The sequence below is a fragment of the Oncorhynchus tshawytscha genome, linkage group LG01 (assembly GCF_018296145.1).
Source record: "Oncorhynchus tshawytscha isolate Ot180627B linkage group LG01, Otsh_v2.0, whole genome shotgun sequence".
Classification (NCBI taxonomy): Eukaryota; Metazoa; Chordata; class Actinopteri; order Salmoniformes; family Salmonidae; genus Oncorhynchus; species Oncorhynchus tshawytscha.
Genome location: NC_056429.1, coordinates 73,168,183 through 73,183,475, shown reverse-complemented (window position 1 = coordinate 73,183,475; position 15,293 = coordinate 73,168,183). Strand labels below are relative to the sequence as shown.

The 15,293-nt window shown below is 41.5% G+C and overlaps 1 protein-coding gene across 4 annotated transcripts; it reads left to right on the top strand.

Moving 5' to 3' along the window:
* Nucleotides 1-1,160: 1,160 nt before the first annotated feature.
* On the top strand, nt 1,161-14,983 carry LOC112256460 (sideroflexin-1). Of its 4 annotated transcripts, XR_002954416.2 has the most exons (12): nt 1,161-1,276; nt 6,430-6,603; nt 7,257-7,427; nt 8,354-8,452; nt 9,609-9,684; nt 9,791-9,876; nt 11,133-11,260; nt 12,727-12,776; nt 13,244-13,293; nt 13,444-13,491; nt 13,641-13,815; nt 14,188-14,983. XR_002954416.2 is itself a non-coding variant. In XM_024429734.2 (11 exons), exons 2-11 carry the CDS (start codon nt 6,440-6,442, stop codon nt 13,735-13,737), a joined length of 969 nt encoding a protein of 322 aa, XP_024285502.1. In that variant the 5' UTR covers nt 1,161-1,276; nt 6,430-6,439; the 3' UTR covers nt 13,738-14,983. The 4 variants fall into 4 exon arrangements, 3 of the variants coding, with proteins under 3 accessions (XP_024285502.1, XP_024285517.1, XP_024285527.1); XM_024429734.2 differs by having other exon boundaries at nt 13,641-14,983; XM_024429749.2 differs by having other exon boundaries at nt 1,169-1,240; nt 13,641-14,983.
* The last annotated feature ends 310 nt before the right edge of the window (nt 14,984-15,293 follow it).

Sequence of the window (15,293 nt, the reverse complement as noted above, 5' to 3'; positions counted from 1 at the left end):
TGCAAAAGGCCTCCTGTGGGGATGGGGCCTGGGATTAAAAATACTAAATAAAATATAGGACAAAACACACATCACGACAAGAGACTCACCACAACGCTACATAAAGAGAGACCTAAGACGACATAGCATGGCAGCAACACGTGAAAACACAGCATGGTAGCAAAACAACATGGTAGAAATACATGGCAGCAGCACAACATGGTAGCAGCACAAAACATGGTACAAACATTATTGGGCACAAACAACAACACAAAGGGCAAGAAGGAAGAGACAACAATACATCACGCGAAGCAGCCACAACTGTCATGAGATGAAGGAATGTGTGGTACACACATCAGTGGAGAAAATTGTGTGTTAGTTGTGGGGGTGATCATGGGGCTGGAGATCAGAGATGTCCTGTGAGAGAAAGGCAGATTGAGGTTGCCAGGGTTAGAGTAGTACAGAAAGTGCCGTATGCTGACGCATGGGTACAGGGTGAGGGATCCTGAGAGGATTCTTGTGAGTAGGCAGAGATCAAGAGAGTGATGGGAATAATATGTGCTTCAATAAAGTGGGATTTTTAGCATTCATAAGCCATGGTTGTTAATTGTACTGCAGAAATGGATCGAAAGTCACAGAAAATAGAGGTTGTGGTGGCAGCGGCAGAGAAGTACTTTAGATTGCAAGGATTTACTGCAGAACAGTTGCAGGGGGTGTTTTACCGTATCTAGTCGTCTGGAGTAGGACTAGATAAGGTAAAATACTGGAATGTGTGTGTTTTTGAAAGTTTTTTTTAGAGAGGGCTAATAGGTGGTAGGGCAATTTTCCTTTTCCCCAATTTGTTATTTAAGCAATAACGCTCGAGGAGGTGTGGTATATGGCCAATATACCATGGCTAAGGGCTGTTCTCAAGCACAACAACGCGGAGTGCCTGGATACAGCCCTTAGCCGTGGTATATTGGCCATATACCACAAACCTCAGTGCCGTATTGCCATTATAAACTGGTTACCAACGTGATTAGAGCAGTGAAAATAAATGTTTTGTCATACCCGTGGTATACGGTCTGATATACCACAGCTGTCAGCCAATCAGCATTCAGTGCCCAGTTTTTATAATATTGTATCAAATGATATAATTAGGTAGGCCGTGAATGGCCTCACACACCCGTACAGTAGGTGGCGGTGTATGCACCTAAAAGTTGGATGGGATCCGCCAACGAAATCCCAAAGAATAAGTCATTGTTTTTCAAGTCTCTGCAAGGTGTGTAGAGTGAGCACAGCTTGACATTGAAACTAGGTATGTTTTGGTGATTTTATTGGCAGTGTTTTACATGTAGTAGCTACCTCGAGCTAACGGTAGACGCTAACGTTGTCGTTTCCTATTTCTTAAACGTGCGCTAGCTAGAAGTTAGCCATCTAGCTAGCTAACGTTAGTGGTTGTGTTTTTTAATTGCACATAGTAAGAAGTCACCGTGTTCGTTCACAATATAGTAATTTATATCAAGACAGTATGTCAGCCTCACATGCTACAATATTGGACAAGCAAACTGAAATGGTCAAACGTTAGCTACCTAAACCTAAGCATGCTATCGTTCGCTTCCTATTTTGATAACGTTAACGGCACTCATATCGCTGCGAGATGCAGGTTGATTTGTATCCATCTACTACTATATATTGAACATTGTAGGTAACGTTACACTTCTAGCTTGGTCTTCCTTTCTCATTTACCTGTCGTGAGTGTCAGGCACCAATCACATGCGTTATTGCATTAAAGCTTGCCTGGGTTCACTTTGTAATTTGAGGGTACAGTTATTATTTACAGTAGCATATCGTTGCGCCATATCGGACGCTATTAGAGAAAAACCGGAAATGGCGTCCATTAGGGGGTACGCCATGTAAAATAATGTATCCATTTAATTTCGTCCATTAAAACAAAATTTAAATGGATTTACATGTCCATGTACTTTACCCCAACATTTCTGTTAAGTCCTAACGAGGGCGTCGTCTCGTAAAAACAAATGATCGGGCACGTTATCAACGCATTGGAGAACAGTCTGATGTTACTCGTATATACTATTGATCAACAATGAAAGTATCGACGCCTGCCACTTCATGGGACTCAATTGTCATTTACAGCATGTGGATATTTATTTGTGCACTACAGTGCCTTGCAAAAGTATTCGGCCCCCTTGAACTTTGCGACCTTTTGCCACATTTCAGGCTTCAAACATAAAGATATAAAACTGTATTTTTTTGTGAAGAATCAACAACAAGTGGGACACAATCATGAAGTGGAACGACATTTATTGGATATTTCAAACTTTTTTAACAAATCAAAAACTGAAAAATTGGGCGTGCAAAATTATTCAGCCCCTTTACTTTCAGTGCAGCAAACTCTCTCCAGAAGTTCAGTGAGGATCTCTGAATGATCCAATGTTGACCTAAATGACTAATGATGATAAATACAATCCACCTGTGTGTAATCAAGTCTCCGTATAAATGCACCTGCACTGTGATAGTCTCAGAGGTCCGTTAAAAGCGCAGAGAGCATCATGAAGAACAAGGAACACACCAGGCAGGTCTGAGATACTGTTGTGAAGAAGTTCAAAGCCGGATTTGGATACAAAAAGATTTCCCAAGCTTTAAACATCCCAAGGAGCACTGTGCAAGCGATAATATTGAAATGGAAGGAGTATCAGACCACTGCAAATCTACCAAGACCTGGCCGTCCCTCTAAACTTTCAGCTCATACAAGGAGAAGACTGATCAGAGATGCAGCCAAGAGGCCCATGATCACTCTGGATGAACTGCAGAGATCTACAGCTGAGGTGGGAGACTCTGTCCATAGGACAACAATCAGTCGTATATTGCACAAATCTGGCCTTTATGGAAGAGTGGCAAGAAGAAAGCCATTTCTTAAAGATATCCATAAAAAGTGTTGTTTAAAGTTTGCCACAAGCCACCTGGGAGACACACCAAACATGTGGAAGAAGGTGCTCTGGTCAGATGAAACCAAAATAGAACTTTTTGGCAACAATGCAAAATGTTATGTTTGGCGTAAAAGCAACACAGCTCATCACCCTGAACACCATCCCCACTGTCAAACATGGTGGTGGCAGCATCATGGTTTGGGCCTGCTTTTCTTCAGCAGGGACAGGGAAGATGGTTAAAATTGATGGGAAGATGGATGGAGCCAAATACAGGACCATTATGGAAGAAAACCTGATGGAGTCTGCAAAAGACCTGAGACTGGGACGGAGATTTGTCTTCCAACAAGACAATGATCCAAAACATAAAGCAAAATCTACAATGGAATGGTTCAAAAATAAACATATCCAGGTGTTAGAATGGCCAAGTCAAAGTCCAGACCTGAATCCAATTGAGAATCTGTGGAAAGAACTGAAAACTGCTGTTCACAAATGCTCTCAATCCAACCTCACTGAGCTCGAGCTGTTTTGCAAGGAGGAATGGGAAAAAATGTCAGTCTCTCGATGTGCAAAACTGATAGAGACATACCCCAAGCGACTTACAGCTGTAATCGCAGCAAAAGGTGGCGCTACAAAGTATTAACTTAAGGGGGCTGAATAATTTTGCACGCCCAATTTTTCAGTTTTTGATTTGTTAAAGTTTGAAATATCCAATAAATGTCGTTCCACTTTATGATTGTGTCCCACTTGTTGTTGATTCTTCACAAAACAATACAGTTTTATATCTTTATGTTTGAAACCTGAAATGTGGCAAAAGGTCGCAAAGTTCAAGGGGGCCGAATACTTTCGCAAGGCACTGTATTATCAGGAAGACAAAAGCATAATAACAAGCAAATGTCTTGGTATTTGTTTCCTAAAAGCCTTGATTATATTTAAATCGTATTTTATTATTAACTAATTACAATACTATCAACAATCAAAATTATAGTAATTAGGAAAATAATCATTCTAACCTGTTTAACTTTTTAGAGTTTTCATTAGCATCAAACAAACATTCTAGGTGCATTTTACAGTTTAGCATTTTCACTTGGACAATTTAGCTTAAATCCTATTGAGAGCCATAAGAACAGAAAAACGAGGTGGTTAAATAGCTTTTATTAGAATAACATAACTAAACCCTCCACATCCCACCCACCCCAAAATTATTTTAACTGATTTGTTTTTCAAGGGGTACACCATGTGCATATACAGTGCGTTCGGGAAGTATTCAGACCCCTTGATTTTTCCATTTTGTTACATTACAGCCTTGTTCTAAAAGCGTTGTCAGCGTTGATGTTATGTTTCTCCTGTCCAGACACTGTTCTTGTTTTGTCTACTTATTGTTAAATCTACACCCAGTACTTGCTTCTAGTCTCCCAGCATCTGTAATTACAGAACTGTTACACTTTGAGTCTTCTTGGGCATGACGCTACAAGCTTGGCACACTTGTATTTGTGGAGTTTCTCCCATTCTTCTCTGCAGATCTTCAAGTTCTGTCTTGTTGGATGGGAAGTGTCATTGCACAGCTATTTTCAGGTCTCTCCAGAGATGTTCAATTGGGTTCAAGACAAGTACGGGCTCATCAGTCCAGAGTATCTTATTTCTCATTGTCTGAGAGTCCTTTAGGTGCCTTTTAGCATACTCCAAGTAGGCTGTCATCTGCCATGGAGTGCTGCAGAGATGGTTATCCTTCTGGAGGGTTCTTCCATCTCCAAAGAGGAACTCTAGAGCTCTGTCAGAGTGACCATCGGGTTCTTGGTCACCTCCCTGACCAAGGCCCTTCTCTCCCGACTGCTCAGTTTGGCCGGGTGGCAAGCTCTAGGAAGAGTGTTGGTGGTTCCAAACTATTTTCATTTAAGAATGATGGAGGCCACTGTGTTCTTGGGGACCTTCAATGCTACAGACATTTTTGGTAACCTTTCCCAGATCTGTGCCTCGACACAATCCTGTCTCTCAGCGTTACGGGCAATTTCCTTCAACCTTATGCCTTGGTTTTTGGCATGCACTGTCAACAGTGGGACCTTATAAAGACAGGTGTGTGCCTTTCCAAATCATGTCTAATCAATTGAATTTGCCACAGGTGGACTCCAAGTCCAAAACATCTCAAGGATGATCAATGGAAACAGGATGCACAAGTCTCATAGCAAAGTGTCTGATACTTATGTAAATAAGGTATTTCTGGTTATTTGTAATACATTTCTAAAAAACACTTTTTGCTTTTTCATTATGGGTATTGTGTGTAGATTAAGGGGGGGGTAATTTAATCAATTTTAGAATAAGGCTGTAACGTAACAATGTGGATAAAGGGAAGGGGTCTGAATACTTTCCGAATGCACTCTATAGATATGGCCGTGTGGGAACATTACCCTAACCCTATCAAGGCGTGTATCAATTTTTATTTTTTTATTTTTTTAAAATAATTTCACACTGATATGAAAAATAAGGTCCTAATGCTTCCAAAACCATACCGCAAGCCACGAGTCTTAATGTCCAGATTGAGTGTCTGGCCTCTTAACAAGACTACCCCGACACCTTCATCCAATGTGTAATGCAATGGAACTGAGTGTCATGATCAAGGGCTATACTGGGTAGTGATTACCCTCGCCATAACGTTAAAATAACTGCGTGAAAGCAGTACTCGGCAGGTGGGAGTGAACGACACTGTGCCAGAATCCTATCAAGCTTGTAGCCTCAATGGCAGTGGGCACGGCATGTATTAAGTGACACATAGTGGGCGAAGCATGTAGTGGGCATGGCATGTATTAAATGTGGTCTGCAGATAGACCATTCAGCTAGAAAGACCTCTGTTTATCATCTGACTACCTAGGAAACCAAACATCATGATAACTCTAGTGGCTGAAAGCTAGGCTTTTCATTCCTCAGTTTGTTTATTGTTGTACTGCAAGGTTCTGATGTAGCCTTGGTCAGATGATGCATAGCCTAGATGTGCATGTAAAAGACAGCCAGTAAACTATTTGCAGACTGTGTGCTGGACTGGTCATTTTTTTTAAATTCAGGTTGAATTAAGGCCTAAAATGCTAAACGAAGGTTCAGGATGCCAATTTAATTCCCTTCAATAATGTTTAGACTAATAATTCTGATGCATTTAGGAGAAAGATAATTTGTCAGATAATTTGGATAAGGCCTGACTTTTTCTATTCAACACTCCTGTATTAGGATTTGAGGAGGAGATTAGAGGTGCAGTAGGCCCCTCCAATCACTAGGATTGTTTTGGCCACAGAGAAAGAGAGGAAGTGAGAGCTATAAATGAAGCGGAGAGGTAGGGGACTTACCGTGCTATCAAGGCTTAGACCTAGCTTGGGAGAAGGGCTTATCTTTTGAAATATGTTGAATTTGTTGACAAGGTCTATTCTGTCTTTCTTTTTGTCCCCCCCAAAATGTCACTGAAGAAAGTCTTTGTCAAATGTGCAGAGAATTAAACCCATGCCTAACTAACATATGTTTCTGTTAACCGGTCCCAAAGTAAAACAAGGATGTCTGGAGATCTGTCCCTGGACATTAACATCAAGGAGCCACGATGGGACCAGAGCACATTCTTGGGCCGCGCCCAGCACTTCTTCTTCGTCACTGACCCCAGGAACATTCTGAAGTCCTCTGAATCCCTGGAGGATGCACGGGTTACTGTGGAGAAATACAGGTATGGTGGGAGGAGAGGGAAGGCTGGGTGAGGATAATGTGGCAGAACGGGTGGGTGGAACTGCTGTCAAGTGAGATGCTGTGAACACATGGTTCACTGTGGAAAATTAACAGGTATAGATGGAGGGGTGAGGTCCTGGGAAGGAAAATGCTGATACCTTGGAAAGCTACTCCTCCTCTCTCTGTACGATTGGGTGTGTGGTGCCTGGGAAGGAATTCCTTTACATTATTGGAAGTATCAAACCAAAATATTGATTCTGTGGCTTGACATGTAATTGCACATAAACAATCTATAGCAGTGTCTCTGAACTGAAGAGTTCAAGAAGTTAGCTAGCTGTCGTCATAACCTGATCCCCCTCCCCCATAGCATAATAAGGGAAACAAACAAACAACATTTGACAGACAAACAACTAATTAGGCTTGGCCTGTAGACTGGAACATCTGGCCTACTGGTTTCTCCCTTACACCAGAGATGAACTGAAAACACAAAAATAAATGTGTAAGACTAAGCTGTGTCTTTGTTATGAACAAATGCAGAAATGGGCACATTCCTTTAAAACAACGGATGTACTTATATTATGCTTTATGCTGAATTTGTGTCAATCATTCATTCATTCATTCATTGTTTAAAGAGTTTGATGTACTTGTGTCCAGTTTAGGAGTGGTGAAGCCAGGTCTGACAGAAGATGAGCTGTGGAGAGCCAAGTACATCTATGACTCTGCCTTCCACCCTGACACCGGCGAAAAGATGGTGGTGGTGGGACGCATGTCCGCCCAGGTCCCCATGAACATGACCATCACTGGCTGCATGCTCACATTCTACAGGTACTACTAGGGTGTATTTCGTTTTCAATTTAATACGTGTTAAATACAATTTGTGTGTAGCATAAGATACAGAACAGTTAAAAAACAATCCCAAAATATCAGATGGTGAAATTGTCTGAGAGAAATGCATAGATTATTTGAAATAAATTCAGCATGTTAAAATGGTCATTTTACTCACTTAGTCAGGACACAGCTATTGTGGATGACATGGATAGTTCTGAGTAACTCACCCTCTACATTCCCGCTCAGAGGGCAAGACCAGAGTAGCATACTTCAGCTAAGTCCTGTTTTACCACGGAATTAGGTCAATCTGCATTCTGTGTTTTTGCAGCCCATATGAAATTTTCTGTAGAGCGCTCTGCACCTTGAGGCTGTTATCTCTAGGGCAGTTCAGGTTGTTGATGGAGGACCTCCATGTTTAGGAAAGTGACTGCTTTTCTTGAATTGCTTATAACTATTTTATGTTTTTATGCATTGTATTTGTATGATTTGTGTACATGCAGGGCTCCCTTGAAAAAGAGGCCTTGGTCTCAATGGGATTTCCCTACTAAAATAAAGGTTATATTTTTTTTAAGTCGCACTGTAACACCATTATGTAAACATTGCACGGAAGTGGAAAGTTACATTTTTAGCTGTTTTACAAGTCATGATTTAGCTTTATTTTCTAGGAGAAATTCAAACAATCTGCCTCAATGAAATATCAGAAATTATTCATGCTTATTCTCACTTTCCTTGTCCTCCTTCTCATCTTTCCCTACCCTTCTCTCCCATTTTTACATAATTTTGCCTTTCCACATCCCCTCCCTTTTATCTCCCCTTTCTGTAATCCCTTTAACATCTCTCACCTTCTCTCCTCCCCACACCCCTTTTGACCCTCTTTCCTCCCCTCCTCTCTTCTCACCTCTCTTGAACCTCTATTCCTCCAGGACGACTCCAGCCGTTGTGTTCTGGCAGTGGGTGAACCAGTCCTTTAACGCTGTGGTCAACTACAGCAACCGCAGTGGAGATGCTGCCCTCACCACCAAGTAGGGACTGGGACCACTTACACCACAACCACATTACTAAACCAGCCCTACAGTACCTGTAACTGGCTAGTACTATGGTGCATCTCATATCCTTAGCTACTGTATCTTCCTCTCCTCATCTGCTTTCCTTCATCAGTACTGATCTGAAAGGACATGGATAGGTAGTGAGCAAATCCCCATAACATTTCCCCGCTGTTGCTTTCACCTGTCTTCTCTTTCTCCATCGGTGCAGATGAAGGAAAATATACAAGGAGAGAAGACCATAGTAGACTATTGAGGTGCACCCCTAGCCTAGCTCTGTATGGGGGGCCTCCTGTCATGCAGGGCAAAGCAGAGGCTAGCCAGTGGAACCCCAGTCCACTACATTCCCCTTACAGTGGTATAATAACCCACTCTTTAGTTCAGCATACTCCTCCATTCCACCTGAAAGGCTGTATCTGTAACTCTGCTTCACTGTCTGAAGTAGATATAGGAAGCAAGGCATTAGCATACATGTGTCTGGTCTGAGGCCATATGCATCAAGCGCTTCAGGGTCAGAGTGCTGATCTAGGATCATGTCAACCCTGTTCATGTAATCTCATGCATTGTGATCTAAAAGGCAGAACTGAAAGCTCTGATATGTTTAATACTGTACATACAGCCCCTGGTATAGAGTCTTTACAAGTCCGGGCTGCATCTCAATAGTCTAAAGTGGCTTTCTCTCTTGTGTATCGATCTGTAAATGCATGATCGGTGAAAGCAACATGCGTTTCCACTATCAGAAGATTTCACTTGTTTAGTTATTTCAGATCAGCGTAGATAAAGGGAAGGACACATGCGGAATGAGAACAAGCAATGCTGGTGCTTCTCAGTTTATATGGAAAGAGCATGTAAAGACTGGGGACCATTTTAAATCATTATTACTGTGGAGAGATTCCTGAACTGTACATCATCATGTCTGCCTGACTTGTCAAGTTTTGCAATAAATATTGCTTATGATTTGAATGCATGTATTCCGCATGCATTGTGACCATGTGCATTGTGACTTGAGACCTCTATCTGTGTATTAGATAAGACTAGATTCTGGTAAATGCTTGGAACAGGAACATTATTGAGGCTCAGTAAATTGTTTTAGTAAGATGCTAAGATGTAAATGTGTGCCCCTATGTTCTCTCAGTCAGCTGGCTGCAGCGTACATCAGTGCCACCACAGGAGCTGTAGTCACAGCCCTGGGACTCAAGTCTCTAGCCAAGGTATGGGACTGTCTAAGGATTATCTAAGTTCAAGTTGATTTACACTTCACTTTACATTTTAGCTCCATGAAAAATCAACATTGAAACAAACTCCGTCTTTCCCCAGCGCCTTCCAGCTGTCATGAGCCGGTTCGTCCCTTTCTTTGCTGTAGCGGCTGCCAACTGTATCAACATCCCCTTCATGAGGCAGAGGTGAGCTAGAATTTAAAGACACCACAACCAATGATCCCTCTAAGCTGCGGGCGTGCCCCAGGACTGCCGCGCAGAAGAAATGTGAGCCCACGCAGAGAAGCACGAGATTAGAAAATTGAGTGAAGTTCATATTTTCCCCCTTAACACTATCAGTGTTTCCCTTTACTGTGGGATTTGTGATTGAATCAACACATTATCCACATTCAATGCAACTTACCTAGGGATGTCCCAGACTCAAAAAAAAAATCTTGGTTGACCGAGAGTCATCTTTTTCGAACAATCGATTGGTCACATATTAAATGGTGTATTTTTCCATCTATAGACACTTCCTATGTGTTTTATTCAAATCAGCTATATGCACTGAGCTTGTCTGATGCTTTAAGCTCTCTGTTTGATTAAATAATGAAGACACAAATGACTCGAGGGAGTGCGACGGCAATTGATTTGATTGTGCAGGGCCGGGCTTAGTAAAAAAATATAATATATTTTACATTGAGTGACTGACTAGTTACGTTGTGTCTCTCTCCTCCCTGCCTGCGGCACAAATCACAGCGATTGACTTTGTGACTAGCACTCCTTCCTCACTCTCCTTAATACCACAGAAAATCAACAGTGTTAATTGCGCTGTCCGTGTTGCTGAAGCTGCAACATAATTACAGCCATTTCTGACAAGTTTTGTTACCGAAATCCCTCGTGTGTAGGAAAAACATTCCCTCAACACTTGCTCTCTTTAGGTGACACATGTATGCATCGCATGCACGTGACCAATAGGGCCTGATTTATAGCGATCAATAAATTGGTTCTAACAAACTCTGAACACTAACACGTGACAGCAAAATGGATGCCGAGAACGTGACAAATAAACTCGAAACGGGGGAATGTTTACTGGTTGCTCAGGAGGTAAAGGGGAAGTCAGACATGTGGAATAAATTTTACAAGTTTTGGAAAATACTGGAGATCAAGAAAAAGAAGGTAAGATTTTTCTGATCATTTGGAACAATGTAAACAACACTAAATAAATAACATTCAAACGACACTAAAAACAGTCTCATGCATTCGTGAATACAATTGCTGAAATGGAACGATTTATTGTTTACACAAATTATTCAAGGATTGCTTTATTTTATTTTCAAACTAAAATGCTTGATTGCATTTCAAATCATGAATGACTCGTATGCAACAATATCCTGGTTAATTTTGGACATAGCAACATGATTTGGCTGAATTTCATTCTCTCCTTATGTCCCTTTTCTTAGGGAGCTGAAGTACGGCATTCCAGTGACAGACGAGGAAGGGAACCGGTTAGGAGAGTCAGTCACCGCTGCCAAGTCAGGCATCATCCAGGTGGTGGTGTCCAGGATTGGCATGGCTGTGCCAGCTATGGGTAAGCACTGTGTTTCGGACACAATGTGACTGACCACCTGGATTTGAACTGGTGTGTTTAAAAAAAAAAAAAAAAATTTTTACATTGGATGAAAGTAGAGACTCCGAGCTACAAAATTGTGTATCAAACATTGCACTAGAGGAACAATGTGAAAGTAAACTACCAAAGTAGTAGCCTACAATAAGGAAAAACTCCAGTTAAAAATACACTTGTCTATATCCTAATGTGACTATGGTGCAGGTCATGTTCTTGACATTACCGTCTCTGATAAACGCACACTATATCAAATTAAATCAGTTTATTTGTCAAATGCACAGGATACAGAAGGTGTAAATGGTACAGTGAAATGGTTACTTACATATTTGCATAGGAAGTGTCCACATAAAAAATATAGTGTAATTATTAGATGCTTACCTAGACACACTTGTCTAAATTGATGGTTCATGTGAAAGAAATGCTATAACCAACCCAAGCCACATCTAGCTAAGTGGATGGGTCATTATTGTCTAGCTAGCTAAACGATGAACCATAATCCCAATCCATACTATTAGCAATACAAACAGATTGTCATAGCTAGCCACTATGCATGAAATGCTATAGTATGAATCTGCAAGTAGCTAAAGCTAACAAACTAAGTTCATTGTTAGCTAACTAACATTAGGCTATAGCTAGCAATTCAAATGGCTTCCTCAGATGCAAATAATATTACTACACAGATCATACACGTAGCATTAGCTAGCGAGCAGCACGCTAACATTCGCTAGCTAGCCAACAGTATGCTTTAACTTGCAATGAACATGACTTTCTGACTAAATTAGAAACCGTATAATATCTGAAAAATTAGCTGGACTCTTAGCCGTATACATGGATGAACGCTTCACGGCAGACTTGAAACCCTTTAGCTAACTAAGACGTCCTGTGTTTCCATTTCGTTTGTACAGCTTATTTGGTCCACGTTGTGTCAAGTCACACAGGTTCACACTGACTGTGTGCAGAAAGTAGTCCATCACAACTTTTCCCCCACTGATCTTTGTCGATAGCACCGGCTAAATTCAGGGCAGCAATGTTGTTGTGGGCAGTAGCAACACTTTTGAAGTTCTCCATGGCTAAGGTAATATCTTTAAAAAAGGTGCAGTAGCAAGGATTATCTACACATACTGAGCAGCTCATGTTTGACTGAAGCGTGTTACATGGCAGACCAATCCGAACTTCTCTCTCTCGCCATGTCCAGCCCATCCATTATCTCAGCCAATCATGGCTAGCGGGAAGTTTCCTGTCTTTCTGTGGCTAAACCAACTAGGCTTGCGATTTAACAATTGTATTCGTATGTACAGATGGCATACAAGTTTAAGGCACATGAAAGTTAACATGTTCCAGAAGGCATTTCTGCCAAAAACCGCATTTTATAAAATACGTGTTGCCTCTTGAAAGTCCTCATTGTTTTCTCTCTCTCGGTCTGTCCACAGCTATCCCACCTGTGATAATGAACGCCCTGGAGAAGAAAGCCTTTATGAAGGTAATGTTACAAGAGACGAATGGATGCCTGTCATGCTCTCAACAGTCAGTGGGTTTACTGGAGCCGGTACTACATACAGTCAGTGTGTGTGGAGGATAATCTGTGGCATGTAGCCACTGTTGTACTAAGCCTACCCTCTATTTGGAGTTCAAACCACAAATTAAATAGTGTCATTCTTAAAATATGCTACTTGTTTGTTGGTGTCATGAGAGGCCAGTGGAAATTCAGGCTTCTGTGTTTTGTCATGTCTGATATCCTGTGTTGATCCACAATCTCTAGCCTGGTCCCAGATCTGTTTGTGCTTACTCATATGGTCATTGACAAAACAGCACAAACAGATCTTGGACCAGGCTTGTTAAGCTCTTCGATACTGTCAGTGTAATGTCTATATACTGTTTGTTGGTTTCATAAAAAATTGCTTCAGCTTGGAGTTGCTTTCACAATTTCTGTCTCTGTTTTCTCCTCAGCGGTTCCCAGTCCTAAACGCCCCAGTACAGGTGGGACTGGTGGGTCTGTGGTAAGTATCTAAGGGAGTAATTCTCCTCTCTCAATGACATGCGCTGTAAGCAAACTAACCATAACATTTTCTGAATACTGCACGTCATGATTGTATTCCGCGTACTGCTTGTATTGCACTGTTTACCAAACATAATTTTCTCTCTTTCAGTCTGGTGTTTGCAACTCCTCTGTGCTGTGCCCTCTTCCCACAGAAGAGGTAAAGTATGGCCATATGTTACATACCTTAGCTATAGACAGTGGATCTGCTTTTCTTTAACATAGAGATTGTACTCTCTAATAATCAATGTATTTTTCTCTCTCTGTTTCTGGCCTGTTTTCTCTCCCTCCCCCTCTCTCTCTCTGTAGTTCTATGGCAGTGAGCAGCCTGGAGACAGATCTTCAGGAGAGGATACTACATAGCAGTCCCCACACTACTACTGTCTTCTTCAACAAAGGCCTTTAGGACCACACAATAACACCCACCACGCATAATCCCCATCTGCTGGTTGGACCCTGCTACTACAGCTCAGTGGGAACAACTGTAAGGCCAAAGAGAATATTATATTTATGCATATTTTTTATTTACCTGTTTGTTTATGATGTTCTAGGCTTTTTGATGTTTTATTTGGGAGAGGTGATAGTGAGGGGTGCGTCTCAGTCCTACAAAGTTGCTTCCTTGTCTGAAATGATTGGTGAAAGCCTACCAGTCAAATGTTTCTGATTGTACATTGAAATATAAAAGCAACATGCAAAATTTCAACAATTTTACAGAGTTAGTTCATATAAGGAAATCAGTCAATTTAAATAAATAAATTAGGCCCTAATCTATGGATTTCACATGACTGGGAGCAAGGCCCACCCACTGGTGAGCCAGGCCCAGCCAATTAGAATTTGTTTTCCCCCACATCCTCAGATGTCCGGGTGGCTGGTCTCAGAGGATCCCACAGGTGAAGATGCCTGATGTGGAGCTCCTGTGCTGGCGTGGTTACACGTGGTCTGCGGTTGTGAGGCTGGTTGGACGTACTGTCAAATTCGCTGTAACTATGTTGGTGGTGGCTTATGGTAGAGAAATTACCTTTTCAATTCTCTGTCAACTGCTCTGGTGGACATTCCTGCAGATCTTTTATTTCAGCTCATGGGACCAACACTTTACATGTTTTATATTTTTGTTCAGTATAGATGCAGGAAAGGAGACAAGGGGAAAAAGCCTCTTCGAAGTAATGAAACGCATGCGAGCGTAGTGTGACATATAGTGTGACACGTCTTATACTGCGTAGTGTGACACGTCTTATACTGCGTAGTGTGACACGTCTTATACTGCTACATTGACAAACAGACTATGGTTTGATTTTATTTCTATTTTGTGCGTTTATCCTCCCTGGGGTTGTGGGTGTTTAATTCCTGAATGTTACTGAATGACAAATTCTATCAAATCACCCCAAACTAGATCACCCCTCGTTTTCAATCCCAGAGAGATTTTTTTTCTCCCCAAGGTGTATTTGTTTTTTCCATTGTGTTTGAGCTCGTACCCTTTTAAGCTGTGTACACTGAAACCATTCATGACTTGGAATTAGAAAATAGTTCAATTGAATCTGCTAGATATCCACTCCCTCAAATTGGCTCAACTGTAGTCTGTAGTAAAATACAACAGTTGGTTTATGAGCACAATATAGACTGGCTTGCTATTAAATTCCTTTTTGCGTCTGCCAGGGTTTTGTTTATCATTGAAAAACCTATTGCTTCAGTGTGCCCTAATGAACATTACCCAGTTGACGAGCAAAGCTTCCCTCTCTCACCACTGCCCTTGGAAGTGTACTTACACACACACACTTTCCCACCAGATAACCTTATCAACCCCTCTCACCCTAGTAACCCTGTCTGTTTTGTTACAAAGAAAACCTTTAGAGATGCTATGACACTGCGTGGGGCACTCCTTACTGAGATTTCAATAAGCACATTCCTAGTTGCACTGATGACAATGATATGCCAGCAGAAAGGTTTATCTAGGATAGAATCTAG

Coding starts and splice junctions, on each gene's coding strand:
- LOC112256460 (XM_024429734.2), top strand. CDS start 6,440: ATGTCTGGAGATCTGTCCCTGGACATTAACATCAAGGAGCCACGATGG. Junction 8,453..9,608: donor GATGCTGCCCTCACCACCAA/GTAGGGACTGGG, acceptor ATGTTCTCTCAG/TCAGCTGGCTGCAGCGTACA. Junction 9,685..9,790: donor GACTCAAGTCTCTAGCCAAG/GTATGGGACTGT, acceptor GTCTTTCCCCAG/CGCCTTCCAGCTGTCATGAG.